The sequence below is a fragment of the Scatophagus argus genome, chromosome 19 (genome assembly GCF_020382885.2).
Source record: "Scatophagus argus isolate fScaArg1 chromosome 19, fScaArg1.pri, whole genome shotgun sequence".
Classification (NCBI taxonomy): Eukaryota; Metazoa; Chordata; class Actinopteri; family Scatophagidae; genus Scatophagus; species Scatophagus argus.
This window is the reverse complement of record NC_058511.1, coordinates 2,160,040-2,177,292: the sequence shown is the minus strand read 5'-3', so window position 1 is coordinate 2,177,292 and position 17,253 is coordinate 2,160,040. Positions and strand designations below refer to the sequence as shown.

The 17,253-nt window shown below is 42.2% G+C and overlaps 2 protein-coding genes across 16 annotated transcripts in view; one reads left to right on the top strand and one right to left on the bottom strand.

The window, feature by feature from the left end:
* The window catches only part of LOC124050319, a 242,614-nt gene that overhangs the window by 92,121 nt on the left and 133,240 nt on the right, over positions 1 to 17,253 (bottom strand). The gene's annotated exons all lie outside the window — the stretch shown is intronic.
* The window catches only part of galnt14 (UDP-N-acetyl-alpha-D-galactosamine:polypeptide N-acetylgalactosaminyltransferase 14 (GalNAc-T14)), a 112,424-nt gene that overhangs the window by 19,818 nt on the left and 75,353 nt on the right, over positions 1 to 17,253 (top strand). For all 5 annotated transcript variants that reach the window (XM_046372747.1, XM_046372744.1, XM_046372743.1 and 2 more), the window contains one exon: positions 5,164 to 5,333. In XM_046372747.1, the coding sequence (XP_046228703.1) occupies positions 5,188 to 5,333 (146 nt within the window). In that variant the 5' untranslated portion in view covers positions 5,164 to 5,187. The remainder of the gene's footprint in view (positions 1 to 5,163; positions 5,334 to 17,253) is intronic.

The following is a 17,253-nucleotide window of genomic DNA, read 5'->3' as shown; positions in this document are numbered from 1 at the left end:
AAGTCAGGACGCTGTGTAAAACTTTGTTAAAATCCAAGCTGTACTATTAACGCTGCTCATAATAACAGTGGTGGGTTACGTTGCCTTGAAGCAGCGTGTGTGTCAGAGGGATTCAAACCAGCAGCCTTCCTGTCCTTCAGATCTGTCCCTCTGTCCTTTCACTGTCTTTGCCTCTGCTGTCTTTTCCCAGTGAGAGCTGTCAGAATATACGCAGTGACCGTGACACCTGTGTGTGTGTGTGGGCTTCAGGCCTTCTCATTATGATTCTAAATGTACCAGTCTGTCTCCACCGGATGAATTAATAGGTTCCTTGGTGGCTTGGCTCACACGCACGCATGCACGGACACACGCAAACACGCACTGTGTTTGTCCAGTGTTTCTGTCTCAGATTCGTTAATTGAATGTCTGTGTTGAGAGGATGCCACGGTGCATTAGGAAGACAAGCTGTGTGTGTGTGTGTGTGTGTGTGTGTCTATGAATGTGTGTGTTTTGTAAATCGGATAAAATCTAGAAGACCTTGAACGCGGCCCTTCCTGAGCTCCTAGCGAGACGAGACGCAAACAAATCTTACAGGGAGGCGAGAAGGCCGCAGGTGTGTGTGTGTGTGTGTGTGTGTGTGTGTACCAGACAAGCTTAATCGCACGCCGCCCTTGTTGTCTCACATCCTGTCTCTTCTTGTCTTCTTTACTTTCCTCTTCCTCTTTCCCTGCTCTCTTTTTCTCACCTCCTCTCCATCCTCTCTCATTCGCTTCTCTTTGTTAACTGCTTTAAAAATGTGTTCTCTTCTACTCTTTCACCTCCTTTCCTCTTTCCTCCCTCCTTTCTTTCTTTCTTTCTTATGTCTTAACTGTCTTCTTTTATTTCACTGTTTCAGTCTCGTTCGTTTCCTTCTTCTCATCCTTCCACGTTTACTTTTTACTTTTCTATTCCCATGATGTCTTCTCGATGATCTTTCTCCAACCTGTTTCTTCTTTTTGTACCTTTTTCTCTTATCTCTCCATCATCCTTTCTCATCTTCTATATTTCCATCTTCCTTTCTCCTTCTTTTCATCCCACTTTTCCTCCCCCTTCTTTTGTCATCTTTTCTTCTGTTCCATCCTCCGCTTTCTCTCTCTCTTTCTGTCTCCCTCCCTCCCTCTTGTTCTTCATGCTTCGTTGTTACAGCCACCAGGGGAAGAACTAGCAACACAGACTAACACACACACACACACACACACACACACACACACACACACACACACACACACACACACACACACACACACTCAAAGAGTCTGACTCCCAGCCCTCTAATGGCCCCATTTAGACAATGTGTCGCATCAGCAAGTCGTATGGCTGAATAATGAGGAGAGAAGAAGAAGAAGATGAGGAGGAGTGTGAGTCGTTTTCCACATCCTTCCATGCAGACTGCTGCTCCACCGTAAATGTTGTTCAGTTACGCACACCTTCAGCTCCGTGACCTCGTGCGTGCGTGTGTGTGTGTCCATTCATCTGCACTATGTGCCGCCATGTGTGGTCGTTGGGGAGAAATATGGCCCCTGGGGTGTTTGCTGAAGCTCCTGTATTACATTTATGATGGGGCCAAACTGAGTGAGAATGATAATCTGCATTCTTTATGTCTCTCTCACTCTCTGAAAAACACACACAGGAACACACACTCTTTGTCTATCAGCTGAAACACACTCTCAGTCTCTCAGACGACACCTACGAGTGCACACACTCATAAATGATACACACTCATACACACACACGCACACTCCTTCCTGCATGCAAACAGGCATCTGTACTGTCTTATAAATGATATACACTCTCTTTCACACCACACACTCACAGCAGAGCTCTGACGGAAAATGCAGCTGTAGCTGTTTTTTTTTTTCCTTTTTAAATCGCTGCTGCCTTGTTTTTTCTCCACCAGCTGTTAGGAGCTGAACAGGATTTATGTGCTACATTAACATTTTACATCTTATTTTATAACGTTGGTATTTTCTTGAGAAGCCTGGGCTTCTGCAGAGTTGATTGTTTCACACTGATAATAATCTGTTTTTTTGCAGAGTGAACTTGAAGGCTCACACTGAGCACTTGGTCTCTGATTAGCATATTAAAGGTACATACAGCTGCTTTTGCTTTTGTTTTAGCCCATTAACCACAAATTGCATATGTTTTATTTAAGTTCATGTCATTTATTTATTTATAAGGACAACTCACAGTAATTTCTGTAAATGTGCCAGTGTTATCCAGCTGGATAATTCTGGCAAGCCTTCCTGCATAGGATCTGAAGCTGTTAAGCCTGTGCCTGTAGGGTAATGTTAATATAAGAGATAACCTCTAAATGCAGATGTTAGAGGCACAGCTGAGACAGTTCAATTAATTTATTCATGCAAATGTCCAGCTCAGAAGAACAAAAGCCTTATGAAATGGAGAGACAAAGGCCAAATCCAAATAAGGAAGCCCAATAAGACAAACAAATCTGCTGGACAGAAAGTAAGTCTATCACAAGGAGAGCGGAGAAAAGGAGGATCCAGATGTTGGAGACGACAGGAAAACAGGATCAATAGCAGAACGAAGCTCCATGACAAAAGCATCAGGCAGGTGTCAGTGCATTTTAGTATTCATTTTATATTATTTGTCCCTATTTTCCAAAGTATTCTGTGATTTTTTTTTTTTAAGGTTGATTTATTACCATCCATCCAGCCAGACCTCAAATTTGTCTGAACTCAAATTCATCACAGTGAACAATAAAGTTATCTTTATGTTATTGTCAAAGTCAAGTTTTTGTTATGTACTTCTCACTATTGATGTGTTCAAGAATGCCCAGACATCTGTGTCTGAGTGGCTGAAAAACATTTTGAATGCGAGAAATGAAAAATTCTTGATATTCTTTTCACAACATCAGCTTGAGTTCATTATTTGTCTTCTGCCGTTGATGTTCCAACAGCAAAAACCATGACTGCAATGCAGTTCAACAGCAAGCTGTTAATTCTCAGATGTCAGAATGAATTGAAATCATATACCACTAAGTAATGAGTGACAGAAACAACTGAGGTGCTTTAAGGAAAGAAGGATTGCCTACCGTGTCCTCATCAAGCTTTTAAGCCTCTGCATGTTATTTTCATACAGTGCAGAAATGATCTGGAACCAGTGAAGACACATGAACCTAAAACCTTCTGTTAGGGTTTGGTGTCGTTCCTACAGACTTTTGCCTGTTTGGTGGGCTCACACCCATCAACACTGAAAATAAGGGAAATTCATCCTTTTACATCTGGACAAGGCAGAGAGTGAATTCTGAAAATCACCGTTATAAAAGCACATGCTTTAAAATATCAACACAGGATTCAGCACAGCAGGATTACATCGAGTAAATGGCTGCAATTAGGTGGTCAGATCACATACCTGGTTGAAAGTAAAGTGCTGTGAACACTCCTGCACTAGAGAACATATAAAAATATATAACCCAGCTCTCTCACATTCATCCGTGTTTGAATCCTCACACTGTCCTTCTTCTGCCTCTACTTTCTCTTCCCGTTCTTGTTTTCTAGGCAGGTGTCGTTTGAGCTCTTGTCGAATGCACCAACCACATCAGATTCTTTTTTTCAGAAAGGCTAAAAATATAGTAGATTCACAGGAAAATATTTAAATGGTAGGACAACAGGAGAGAGGGTTAAAATCCTGGATAATCCCTGGAAAAAGAGGAGGGTTGACATTTCTGGGTTGGGTTTTTCACACTGATGCTGAAGCTGGACTACTGCTGAATCCATCTGCTGATTGTGAGAAGTATCAAGACAGTGACTACCTAATGAATTTTAAAAGGAAGCAAACTCAAACATGACATCTGTCATTTTCTCTTTGGTCTGGGCCAAACTACAGGTGTGACGACGAGCTGAGGAGTTTAACTTTAGAAATCCCCAACGAAAGCCTTCAGAGTGTGAGAAGCGCAGTAACATATAGACACAAACATGGGATCGGGGAACTTTCTCATGCTGTTGGGAGCTTGTTTACACATGTACTGTCTATAAACACAACAGGGAGATCAATAGTTTTAGTCATGATAAACTCTTTTGCACTTTAGTAAGTGCATTTATTTATATGACCAGAACAAGCCAACGTAAAGCCCCCAGCTGAGCACAGATCAGTACAACAAAAGCCACTGAGAGAGAAAGTGCAGCACTTAGCCACAAAACAAGGAGAGAACAAAGAGGATGAAGAACTCAAGTTCAACATTCATCTTCTTAAATACCAAAGAGCAGAAAGTTAAAAACCCCTTTGAATCTTCTTTAAGTAAAACTACCTCTAAAAGCTCTCCTGGCACTTTTAAAAGGGCCTTTGCTATGGTCAGTCGAGCACACACACACACACACACACACACACACACAAACTCAACACGTCTGTGCTGGATAATCACAGGCTACAATCGAAGACTCAGAAATGTGACATTTATGACTAAATCTCACATCCATTTGTCACCAAATCTGATGACTGGATGCAGTTAAAATGTCAGCCGACCAAACCTTCACAAGCAGGAAACACTGAGATGTTTGCTCAGGTTTTAATACAGGTTAGTGAAGCCAATGTGCAGTGAGTTTCTCATGCAGAGCTTTGGGTTACTGACAAAGTCATGCATTACTGTAGTCAATGAGTTGACTGGATGGTTGACAGTCTGATATGGAAACTGGAGCCACTGTGGCTAATCTCACAGATGTACTGATGAAGAGGTAATTGTTATCCAGCACCTGCAAAGAATGTATGGATGCATGTGGTGATGGATGTAAAGGTTTTTAGCAAGAACTTACAAAATGAATGATAAAAATCACTCAGTGATTGATTCATTATTTTCACACTGGTTTAGTGATTTTTGTGCAGAAGAAGCTATAGATAAGGAACATTAGCTGGGATGTGTAGATTTTAGGAGTAAACCTGTACAGTCCTCATTGTCTTGGAAAACAAAATTTAATTTGCTGTTTATATGAATATGAAGTTTGGCTGCTTTTGTCGGTTTAGCATGACTTTACATCAAACTTCTTTTTTTTTATTTTTGGACTGTTGTTGTGCAAAAACAAGCTAAGCCAAAACCTCTGGTAAATTTGTGGTGGTGATTTTTTCTGTTTGTTTTATAAACAGCATAATGATTAAAAGAGCCACTCTAAGTGACTGACTGATTTTTTTCAGATCTCTGATGCCGAGTGGGAGGACATGTTGGACGGCTTTGATGAACGGGGTTACCTGAACGCTCGCCGCTGGAAGCCCGGTGACGACCCGTACACCCTGTACGCCTTCAATCAGCGGGAGAGCGAACGCATCCCCAGCAACCGTGCCCTGAGAGATACACGGCACTACAGGTACACACACACACACACACACACACACACACAATGTGTTTATGTGGTTTACAGACCAGAAAACTGGTTTGAATCAGAGTGTAAGATGTCACATCGTGTGTGGTGAACTTTATCTGCACAACCTGAGCAACACAGCAGCGTGGTGTGTCAGTGCGAGCCCTGGAGGATATGTGTAGCTGCATTACACACACCCACACACACACACACACACACACACACACACACTCTCTCCAGTGTGACGTTTGAATCTGAGTGTGCACTGCAGAGAAATAAAGCTTATCAAACCCAAACTCCGTGAGCCTGCAGGCACGACCGAATACATCAGAGTACACACATGACACTAGAGATCAGATCTCAGTATTACAGGTACACACACACACACACAGAGTCAAAGAGTACAACGGCAGCAGCTCCCCGAGCTCCCCATTAATCCCCTATCTGTACTAAAACAAATTTAGATTGAGGAGCCAAACACGTTTTCATAGACAAACCACCAAATTACAATCCGTCTGTCCGCTAAGAAATTAAATTAAACACCAAAATAGAAATCCTCTTAGCGGAGCGCCGTCCTCGTCTGTTGGAAAGACGCTCAGCAGGAAGATAAGGAGCTCGCCGCTTTGACAGCAGCTGCCTTCTTACACATCGCAGGAGATAAAAAACTTCCAGGCACTTGAGGAAAGTGTGAGGAGGTCCAGTGTGGCTACCAGGTTCACACACACACTCATATCTTGAGTTTTTGACCGATTCTTTTGACTGTTTCCATTACATTTCATGTCTCAGTCTGATGAAGGGCTAAATAGGTTTACTCGTATTTACAAAGGCATGGTCCTTTTATGCTATTAAATATTTCTTTTCCTGAAGCTTATAATTTTTCTTTATTTACTACTAATTAGGAACACTGCATACATTGTATAGCTAATTATATGAAATCTATATTCTACATCTGCTTGTGAAACTTAACTTTCCAGTTTATGTCCTCACTCAACTGAATATTCCTGCCTGAGGTGTTTTGTTGTCACGTCGGATAGAAATGTTAAGTGGTGCATGAATTTATACATATTTCCCCTCAAATTCAGCCTTCTCTGAGTGCACTATTACAGTTGTATCAAGTTTAGCATACTTTTATCAGTCCCACTCAGTTCGCTACCCCTGTACAGTTCAAGGAAGGATTGGTAACATTTTGTATTTTTTATTATCAGCAAATGGCATTAAAATGATTATATTTAATGTTAAGCATTTCCTCCTGTCTGAGTAACTTCTGCTTAAAACTGCAGTGACCAGCCATTTCACTGAGAATTTTTCAAGGTTTTGCATTCAGAGGGGACCAATGGGCTTGTGGCTGTGAGCTGCAGACTGAGGACGGAAGATATTTACTCATTTACACCGTGGTGCGATTATTGTTTTCACGCTTTCTTCTTTCTAACATAATAGCCATACTTATGTTCAGAGGTGGTATCAGCATAGTTTGACCTGGATGCATCTGACCAATGGCGGACCGTCAGGGCCAGCAAGGCCTTCTCTGCTGGCCTAAACACTATCAGAAGCACTGACCCACATTTACAACCTAAATTCTAATATTTGTTCCATGAAATTGTATTAATTTATTTCCAACAGTTTATTCTCTTTATTTTGTAGCATGTCTCTCAGCTGCACCACTTCCAGTACGTGTGTGTGGATGTTCGATTTTTGTCCAGTCAGATTCTAGCCTCTATGTGTTGCCATGTCAGTCTAATCAGAAGTGCTGGCCCACGAAATTTAGACTAAATTAGCCATTGACTGTTTCTTTAACCAATCAGATTTCAGAATCCTCGCTGTGTCACCATTCTTCCGTCCTCTGATTGGTCGTCGGAACCAAATTCACAGCCAAGTACGCCTAGCAGTTCTGATCTGCTCCAGATGATGTACATGGCACAGTCGTGGTTGTAGTGTAGAGGTATGGAGTTGTCTTAACTGTGTTTCTTGTTGTATTAATAATGGTAATTATCCTCAACATGCAAAATTCCTCTCTCTCTAATGCCACGCCCTGTCATATCGTGTTTTTGGATAGTATCAATGTTTTTTTATAATTGCGACATGATAGTGGTTGTATTAAAAGGTGGACTAAGTCAGGTATGTTCCCACTGAAGGCCCAGGTACCAAATGCACGGCCCGCCACTGCATCTGAGAGTATGTAAACCGTCTTTTCACCTCTGCTGATGGAAAGGTTTGTTTGTTTAGTATATTCTGTGGAGCTGCAAAAGCACAGAAAAGGCAGATTAATGCTGAAGACAAACACGTCCAGCTGGAACGTCCATTTGTCCCTGTGACTCTTGGTGGTTACCAGGCAGGTCGTGGTGACCCAGCTCTCTACCAGGAAGCCATCCATGACTAAGTCCTGGATGGCTGCTGCTGCTGCTTCTGGTGAGCACAGCAGGTTACGGCTCCACGACTCACGTAGGAAGCTAAAATCTGTTAGCATGACAGGCACGCACATCAATATGTATGTGTGTGTGTGGACACGTATTCCAGTAGTTGTGGGGACAAAAATCTGTATGCAGTCACATTGTGAGGACCTGCCTTACTTAAGGGGACAAAGTACAAGCCCCCTCAACATAAATCATTAAATGTTAGGGTGAAGAGTTGCTTTAGGGTTAGGTTGAGGTTAGGATTAGGCAGGTACTGTTTGTTGTTATGGCTCGGTGGTGGTCATAGATGTAAGTCTATGTAATGTCTCCTAAAGTGATGGAAACATGACTGTGTGTGTGTGTGTGTGTGTGTGTTTGAGTGTTTGCACTTGTACACATGCCTTGACACCAACGTGCATAATTGCATCGTGTTGATCGCCTTCATCATCTGCTGTCGAGCTGACATAAGGCGGCTGAGTGTGTGAATGTGCGTGTGTGTGTGTGTGTATGCGCGTGTGTTTGACAGAGAAAGTGAGAAGTGTGTGTAGGAGGCAGGAAACCAGGGATACACTTACACATTAATCTGTTAGCAGGGAGGTAGGGGGCTGATAGTGCTCATTTATCTTGTATAGGACAGCGATGAGGGGTGTGTGTCTGTGTGTGTCTGTGTGTGTGCGCGTGTGGATGGTTTCCTGTTATGTGATTATCTGTTAACTCGGTTACTGTGTAGCTGCAGCTCTCAGGAGCTCTTGGCAGGGGAAGTGATAGCACCCCATACTCTGCGAGGATGGAAAGAAAACTGCGGTGAAATCGCAGACTGAAGCCCCCGACGTTTGCATTCTTAGAAACACTTTCTGTTCCACTGCAGGCTCGCTGAGGGGCTTTCTGCAACGACTGCAGTAAGATTTACAGCCAAAGTTTTCCACTGACCTTCCAAAGACTGTAAATGTACTAAAATTGTGATTTATCTGAGAATTCAAGTGAGATTCTGAGCATTTGACCCAAGCCTTTTCATCAGCAGGGTTTGAGGGTGGTCATCTCCGGTTCAGATTTAAGCTCTTTACACTCAGAATGGAAGTAGCAGTGAGGCATGATTCCCTGGTTTTCTGAAATAAAACACAAAGACACGAATGCATGCGTATCTGTGAGCTGTAGCTGACAGCCAGCATTAACTAAAAGCATTTAAGGACTGTAAAATGAGATGAGCCTCCTCTGTGTGACTGTGAATACTAAACATCAGCTGGTGCAGTAAACACTGTTTAGTCCTGTTACACACAGTTGATATTTAAATCAACATTTCAGTGTTGCACAGCTTTATTTTGTCCATTTCTGCCCAAAGCTGGCATTCCTGCACAGATGGGCTACATTTATGTTTTTAGTATTAGAATTTATAATTTAGTATTGAATTAATTCTTTACTGACATTACTGTGGTAAAGTAAATGTGTTTAACAGAGAATCAAATTATTGCGCGGCGTGACAGCATGTTACAGTTCACGTCAGCAGCGACTGCTGCACCTAAAACTACCACAACAAAGCGAAGCAGAAACAAACCCATAAATTAAAAATAAAATTTCAAAAGGAAAGTTTCTGAACGTAAACAATTCAGAACATAACGTAAATAAAATGTTTGGTTTCTTTGTGACTGTATGCAGTGTGTAGTATTTCATGGATGACAGTTTGAAGAATTAATGTTTGAGTCCAAAATATAATGTGATAGCGTTACAGCAGCAGCGTTAGACTGTTAATGCGCCGTCCGTGTTTTTGAGCAAGCTGCACCGAGATAAAATGTGAGGTGAATTTTGAGCCGCCGTTGGTTTTCAGTCTTCGTGAACACAGACGTTGATGGAGTGACAGGGACACTGCAGTGCTCGGTCTGCGTGACAGCTCAGACGGATTGATTTCAAAGCATGCTGATCTGAACTGACCAGCAGTTTTTTTCCTTTTCACCGAGTCTTTCATTCAGACGTGCTTTAAAATATTTAACTCACTTAACACACTTAACTGTGTGGCTTATCGCAGATTTGTGTTTTTGGTGCTCATGGAGCCTTTAAATATCACTTCATATTTCATATTGCACCTGAATGACTTAATTCATCACTTTGGCTTTGGGGAAAAGCACTCAACATTACAACCACAAGGTACTTCTGAGATTATTACAAAGATATTACCCTCATATCTTTGTAATGCCAGGGCGTTACTTGCTCCTTTATTGTCCTGTTAGGAAAAATAAAATCATGTTATTACCAAATGTATCTGTGTGATTTATGTGTTTTTTACCTTTTTAATTACCTTTCTGTAATGATTCTCTGTTAAACATTCCTGTAATGCAGTGCAACTATAAGTCAGTCGGTCCAAGTCGGAGGATGAGCTCCATCTTAATCAGGACATTAGCACGTTATATCAGTTTGATCCCACAGTTTGCTTATATGGAGATTAGGATCGTTAGAGCAAACAAAGTTATGAACCATTTAGTTTGCAGTAGCAGCGACTGTGCACGTAGCGCTTGAAGAAAAGAGAAACTCAAATCTCGCCTCTGTAATGCTCGGAGAAAGGCATCGTTTGATTGACAGGCGATCTCATGTGGCGCAGACACACCTCAGCAATGAGCCTTGAAAACTAAAATATAAAGATGTAAGAGAAGCTGGCGGATTACCACTCTAAAGGAAAGCTCCAATCGAGGAAGCACAGCAGGGTTGGAGGAGAGGCTCCGGGTCTGCTATTTTCACAGTGGGACAACGATAACCTAAAGATTAGAGAAGCAGGCTTCTCACCTGAAGATGCACGGCTGGTCTCCCTATAGCCTGCAGGGTGGAGGAAATCCAGAAAAATAATCCCAGATACTGTGGATACACTGAACGGCTTCCACAGGGATGAATGCAATGCAGGAGTAATTTCTGCTTCACATGTTATTAATGTTTAGAGGAGCGGACGAGTGTCATATTACATGACGTTAATGTGGACCTAATGAAGCAGTTCAGCGACCTTTACCTTCTGTGTGACAAATTATTATTGTTTATCTGTAAACTGATATTAGTAAAGCCTTTGTCTGTCTTCCTTCACCTACAAAGTCAAAGAAAGTCCAAGTCACAAAGTGTCCCTTCAGAAGACTGTGGTGGACATGTTTTTGTTTAGTCTTGTGGTTTTTTTTGGCTGTCTGACTATGACATTTACCCTCAAAGTGTGTGTTCACTGAGGCGATCATTTGGACTGGGTGTGTGTGTGTGTGTGAGTCACTGCTCTTAAAGGCCCTGGTGTTTTTATGTGAGAAAGGGACCAGTGAGGTGTGGAGAGCTTTTTCCTCCAAAGCAGCAGTGTTTCATTTTGTTTGGGAGGGGAGGCAGATTGTTCAGGTTGTTATTGTGCATGGGAGGAGTGCTCTGTCACTATCTCAAGTCTGAAGGAGATGAGAGGGGAGCCGAACGGAGAGCTCAGGCAAAGATGTGGAGATAGAGAAGGTGGTTGTAGGAGGAAAAGTCAAGAGGAGATTAGGGAGAGGAGACGAGGAGAGGAGGAGAGGAGAGATGGAGGAGATGCCACAAACTGCCAAGAGGAGAGATAATTGCCACATGCAGAGCTTGAGAGGCTGTGTGTGTGTGTGTGTGTGTGTGTGAATAAACCACTCCACTCCAGTGCTCTGCTATTATCTCTGTGAACAGGGGGAACCTCCCTCCGTCTGCTCTCCGACAGGCAGACAGTCTATAAGCCCAACAGCTGCTGCACCGCGGGGATTAGATCCAAGCATGAAGACAATGGGCTGATACAGTGCGCAGAGGAAACGTGTCCTACAGTACTGCACAGTGGGTTTATATGGCAGCAAGGAGAAGAACGATCCAACTAACGCAAGACTAAGGAAATGTGTTGAGCGCTGTGAGATATGGTAACAAAAGTTTTTACGTAGTGCCGAGTAGTTAACGTAACTTGGCACAATAAGAACACCTTGGCTTCTTTTGTTCCTTGAGTGTATTGTTGAGTGTGTATTTAAAGAACATATGTCAGTGTCATGTGTCAGTATCTCTGCTCGGTGATGAATGAGAACCCTTGCTGGGTGACTGACTGAAATTCATTCAGCTTTATCAAAAACATGTTCCTACTCTTGTGTTCACAAGCAACAAGCAACATGTGATCAAGCCTTATCAGTGTCATACTTAACTGAGTAACTTCTGGTTCATTTGGCCCAGTGATGTATGGCACAAGGAAACATCTCTGCATTAAAACAGCAGAGGCGCCCACACGCTGACACGTTGAAAGAGTGTAAAGATGATCACTTCTTTCTCTTGTGAAGCACAGCAACACTCCACCCTGCACACGTTTGTCATTTTCTTTGTTTTTGCCAGGTTGGGAGATGCGATAACACGCCTTTGTTCTGCTCCCACTGCTCCAAAATGAAGGCGTTCTCCTCGTAACCCTCAGCAACCAGAGGAAAAACATCAACAGTCTGCTGGGTCGGTTACTGATTATTTCCTTGCATTGTGACCCAGTGATCCTTAAACACTTATCACTAACTAAGCCATGCAGTCGTTCAATAACCCTGTGTGTGTGTGTGTGTGTGTGTGTGTGTGTGTGTGTGTGTACAGTGGCGTCAGCGTCTTTCACACTCAGTCAGCCTCTTAGTCATGTTTCCATGAATCACAACAAGCAGCTAAACATTAATCACTGTATTAGCTTTGGTGCCTCCCACGCTGACACTCCTCGTCCTTCTCAGATCACGAGCCCCAAAGAAACACACAAAGAGAAACACAAGAAACACACAACCCCCCCCTGTCTCGCTTGGAATAAGGCAGTTATTTTTTGTATTAAAAGTTTTCTGAAATTATAAATTTTAAAATGCAAATATCATCAATGTTAGTTTAAATATTGCATTAATTGCACATATTGCAGGGCAGAAATATGAACGCTGGATAAAGCCAGTTGAGATATATTAGGTTTTAACTGAAGGAATTTTATTCACTCCATAAATGTACAAAATATAATAAAAAAAATGAATCTGTTTTTGTCATGTTTTTAGTAATAAAATCTGTATGAATGGTGTATGAACAAACGCCTCTTTACAAACCTTCAGAATACAGTCAGGAATAAAACTGGATAGTTTGCTGCTGAAGCGCCTGAAGGAAACAGCCTTTAAAGATATGTCCTGTAAAATTCAACACATTTTTCATCCATAAGTGGTGAATTGGATGAAAATGTTACCTAAAGCAGACATGTCAGCTGCTTGAGATAAACAGCCCTAAACAGAAGCTACAGATGTAAGAGTTGTTATTGCTGTAAATCGACTCTAAACAGAAAGCGCAGCTGTGTCAAACTCATTGACCCTCACTGTCATTTTTGTTTAATTTTTTCCGAAACAGGAAGATGATATCTCCACTCTTAATCCCACTTATCTTGCTCTTGTACTTTTTAACAACTGAGGAAACAGCTGTCAGTGGACGCAACACCAGACCAGTTTGAACTGCTGAAAAATCAGGGATGTGGGCAGTGATTTAGACGTGTGAAACCAAGCGAAACCCCTTAAAGCTGTGAACTTTGATGCTGTTTTGTTTGATTATTTATAAGATGTAATGAGTGTGTTGCAAAGTGTAATCATTTCTTAAAGAAAATCTATTAGAGACATTAATTATTGATGCGAAAACTATTTGCTGACTAGCAATGTTGTTTTCTTTGCGTTGTGTTGGCATCGTGTACATCAGGACAGGTATTTATAAATAAAATAATATTCGATAAAGTTGATGTACTTGCATGATTGTTTGGTTCTGTTTGAATGCACTCGCTGTAAGTTGCTTTGGAGGAAAGCGTCAGATAAATAAATGTAATGTAAAATTGGAATATACACGCCTGGCATTGTGAAAAACACACGACAATAGTGGTAGAAATTCCTCTTTAAGCCAGTGAAAGTGGGCTAAGTCCAGCTGTGATGTTTTCACTTAAATATGTTGAAATTTTGAACAAGTTTTGGATTTTCTGAAACCAGTCAGTCAGATTCATTTCTTACCAATGTAAGATTGGACACCTCTGATCACATGGGCTCAGTTCGAACCTCTGGTGCACTGGTCAGAAAACACACGATGACTCCTGTTTGCACTGAGTTTAACAAACAGCAAACTGCGACAGAAAGCTCTCCGTGAGGCGAGGAAATCCCCTTGGTGTATTGTGGGTAATCTGTTGATGTGGAACCTGAGCTGTGAAGCACCCTGGTGCTCTACAAGAGCACAGAGTGACAGTGACGCTAAGCGGCTTTACCGTAGCTAGCGCCTCAGCTAACCGCCCTGCTCAGCCTCCGAGACGACTGCATGTCGAAACAATCACAGCGCAGACGGGGTTACAACTGTATCTGCTCTGATACCTGATTAGATTTGTTTGGCTCTCACTTTGGCTCACTGCTTTTGGATTCAGTCCTGTTTTTCATCTTTTCCCCCGAATTTCTGCTTTTCTTTCGCGCTATTGTGCTTTGTCGATGAGCTTTGTTAATTACAGGGAATTTCATTGTGAGGAAAAGCACTGTGTGTTTGAAACGTGAGGCAGAGCCGGGCTTTGAAATATACTGAGACGGTGGATCTGAGTGAAGCTCTGATGTCTCATTGATTTCACCTCTTAAATCCACTTCTGGTGAGATGGAGAAGGAGAGGCGGAGGCAGATTAAAGACGGAGTTTTTAAGCCCTTGTATATTTCAGGCATGGATAGTGAAACTTAAAGAAACAGTCCAGCCGGAAACACTTGAACACACAGTTATCAGTGTTACGTTTTGCACTGCTGGGCCCATTGTGTTGTTCTGTGATTTATTCCTCTCAGCAGACGTAGACAAAGCAGTTTTAGGAGCAGAGGGCTCACAACAAAAAGTGAAGTCCGAATCTTATCGCAGAATAACACAGAAAGTTAATAATGGTGACAGTATTGAGTGTATAACATTTGGACGGATGTTTCCAACACGGGGTCTGGACTTGGGTTTCAACCAGCAGTTATTTTCGTTATCAAATTATCTGTGATTATTTTCACAATTAATCACACAGTTTAGTCCATAAGATGTGAAAATGAAAAGTATGAAACGCATATCCCAATTTCCAAGGCCGTCCTAACAAGCTATGGCTCATAAAGATGTGAGTAATTTGTGAATCGTGTTGTGGTGAGACTGGTGACAGACTGGTGTAACATATCAGTATTAAAAAGAAATGAATTCAGTTACATGCTGTGAAAAGTGTTTATTAACACTCTGCTCTTATTTAATACTTAAATGTGAAATTTATGTAGCCCACCGTCTACCTCGACATGGCTGCAAATGGGGCTGTGTAATGGCAGTATACATATGTGTGTGTGTGTGTGTGTGTGTGTGTGTGTGTGTGTGTGTCACGGAGGTTGTGGCAGCCATCGATTGGCCCGGTCACATATTGATCCATCTTCATTGATTGGCTGGTGTAAGTGCCTGTCAACCATCCTGTCACCGCCACTCCGCACAAGAAAGATCACCCGTACGACCACTTCCTCTCGTCTGCCACCGCTGATTCCCTTCAGTCTCGACCGCCCTTCCTCCATCCCGGTTTGTCCTCTCTTTACTCTCCTCTTTCCTTCCTCCTTCCGCTCTCCCTCCTCGGTCTCCTGTCTGTCTTCTCCTCTGTCCTCCATCTTCTGTCGTCTCTGCTTCAGGCCATATTTAAATTGAGCTGGAGCCAGGGAACAGTCAATACTGCCTGATTCGCTGCAGGTGTGTGTGTGTGTGTGTGTGTTTTAGGACAGAAAAGAGGTGGACAGAGAGAAAGAGATTGGGTCTCTGTCTGCTCCAAAGTAGTCAATACTGCAAATCCAGTTTCCAGCAATCCTGCTTTTTCTCTCTCGCTGATGTGATGATTGTGTTAGCTCAGGGCATCTCGACACGCACAATCGAACCCATTTTTATCATGACTGAATGAACGCAGCTGATAGCAGAAACACTGAGTTTTATCACGACACTACAAGGAAATCTGTATTTAATGTGGACTGGGCTTCGTCCAGCCCGAGTGCCTTAGTAATATCCTGATTCCAATGTGAATCAGATCTGTGTCAACCGGTCAGAAACTACAGTTAAGTGCGTTCAAACTCCAATAAAATGTCCAAGTAAGTAAGTAACCTGCCCCACACTGTTGTACAGTGTAAAATAATTGAACCTTTTACCTTGCACACTGAACAGTGATAGTTGTTATAGACAAATTGTTTTTTACAGTCTTAAAATTTGTTCCAGCACTTGCAAAGCTACAAATTTGTTAAAGATTTAGGAAACTGCTTAAAGTCTCCATCCTTCTGTTGCTCCACACGCTGCTGTGGTGAACTGTTGACTTCTCAGGGCGCATCCGCGACAGCAAGATGGAGGACGAACGTTTGAATTTATTCACAATTTGTTGTTACGACGGGTAAACTTAAAGTGCTCGACAATTGTTATCATTATGATTATTACTGCATTTACATTCAGGATTACTGCACAATGATCCTGCAAACAGCTGGATGTCAAGCTGAAGGCCTCCAACATCCTGTTCATTCAACACACACACACACACACACACACACACACACACACACACACACACTTTAGACAACACACAAAAAAGCACCAACACTTTCCCTGCTGAGCAGTTGATAATTACAAGTAAAACACTGCAGTAAACACCCACCCACACACACACACACACACACACACACACACACACACTGAGAAGGAGTTTTATTGCAGTTTGGAGCTGTTGGGCTTCTGTTCTCTAGCAGCATGCGGAGTTCACTAATAACCTTCAGCTGAAAATTGAAAAGCTGATCAACAGATTAAACAGATGCACACAAACTTAAAAAAACATGCATATAAACTGATTAATAAGTGAGATACTGAATAAGTAAATAATGAAATGAACTGATTAACGAGATCAGAAGAATAATTAGCAAATGAACGAGCGAGCGGGGAAGTAAACAAGGAGAAAATGAACACAGGTGACGCAGCGGACGCCTCATGCTCAACACAACAAGCTAATCAGATCGTCAAAGCGCCGCAGAGGTGACATCACAGGAAACATCACAGCCTGCTGAAACCTTTCAACTCTGATACGCTTCGGCAAATGTAAAAGCTTTCCTGGATTTCATCTTTATCGGGATCAGATGGCTCCAGAGGTCTTTAAAAAAGCGAAACAGCTGTCAACTAGCACAAGACCAGAACTCTCTGACAAAACTGGCACAACTGGCAACTCCAGGTTTGTGTCTGCACATCGAACATGAAGTAAACAATAATCCAAGTGTTGTTCTAATGACGATCAACTTTTTGAGCATTCAGTAATAAACTAAGCATAAAGCTACAACGTGTGATGGGTTCGCTGGTTCTGGGGGTGTTTATCCATTCTGTATAACATTTTTCTTTACAATAATGTGCTTAATGTTTCATGACGTGAAAACACGGGACTCTCCTGAATAGCGTAAAGGTCCTACAGGCTTCCTCTTTGACCACCAGTTTCAGTTATTTTAACTTTGCGAGATCTGCTTTTCTTCATCATTCGTGGTGGATTTCTTTAGATACCACAGTATGCTGGAGCCTTA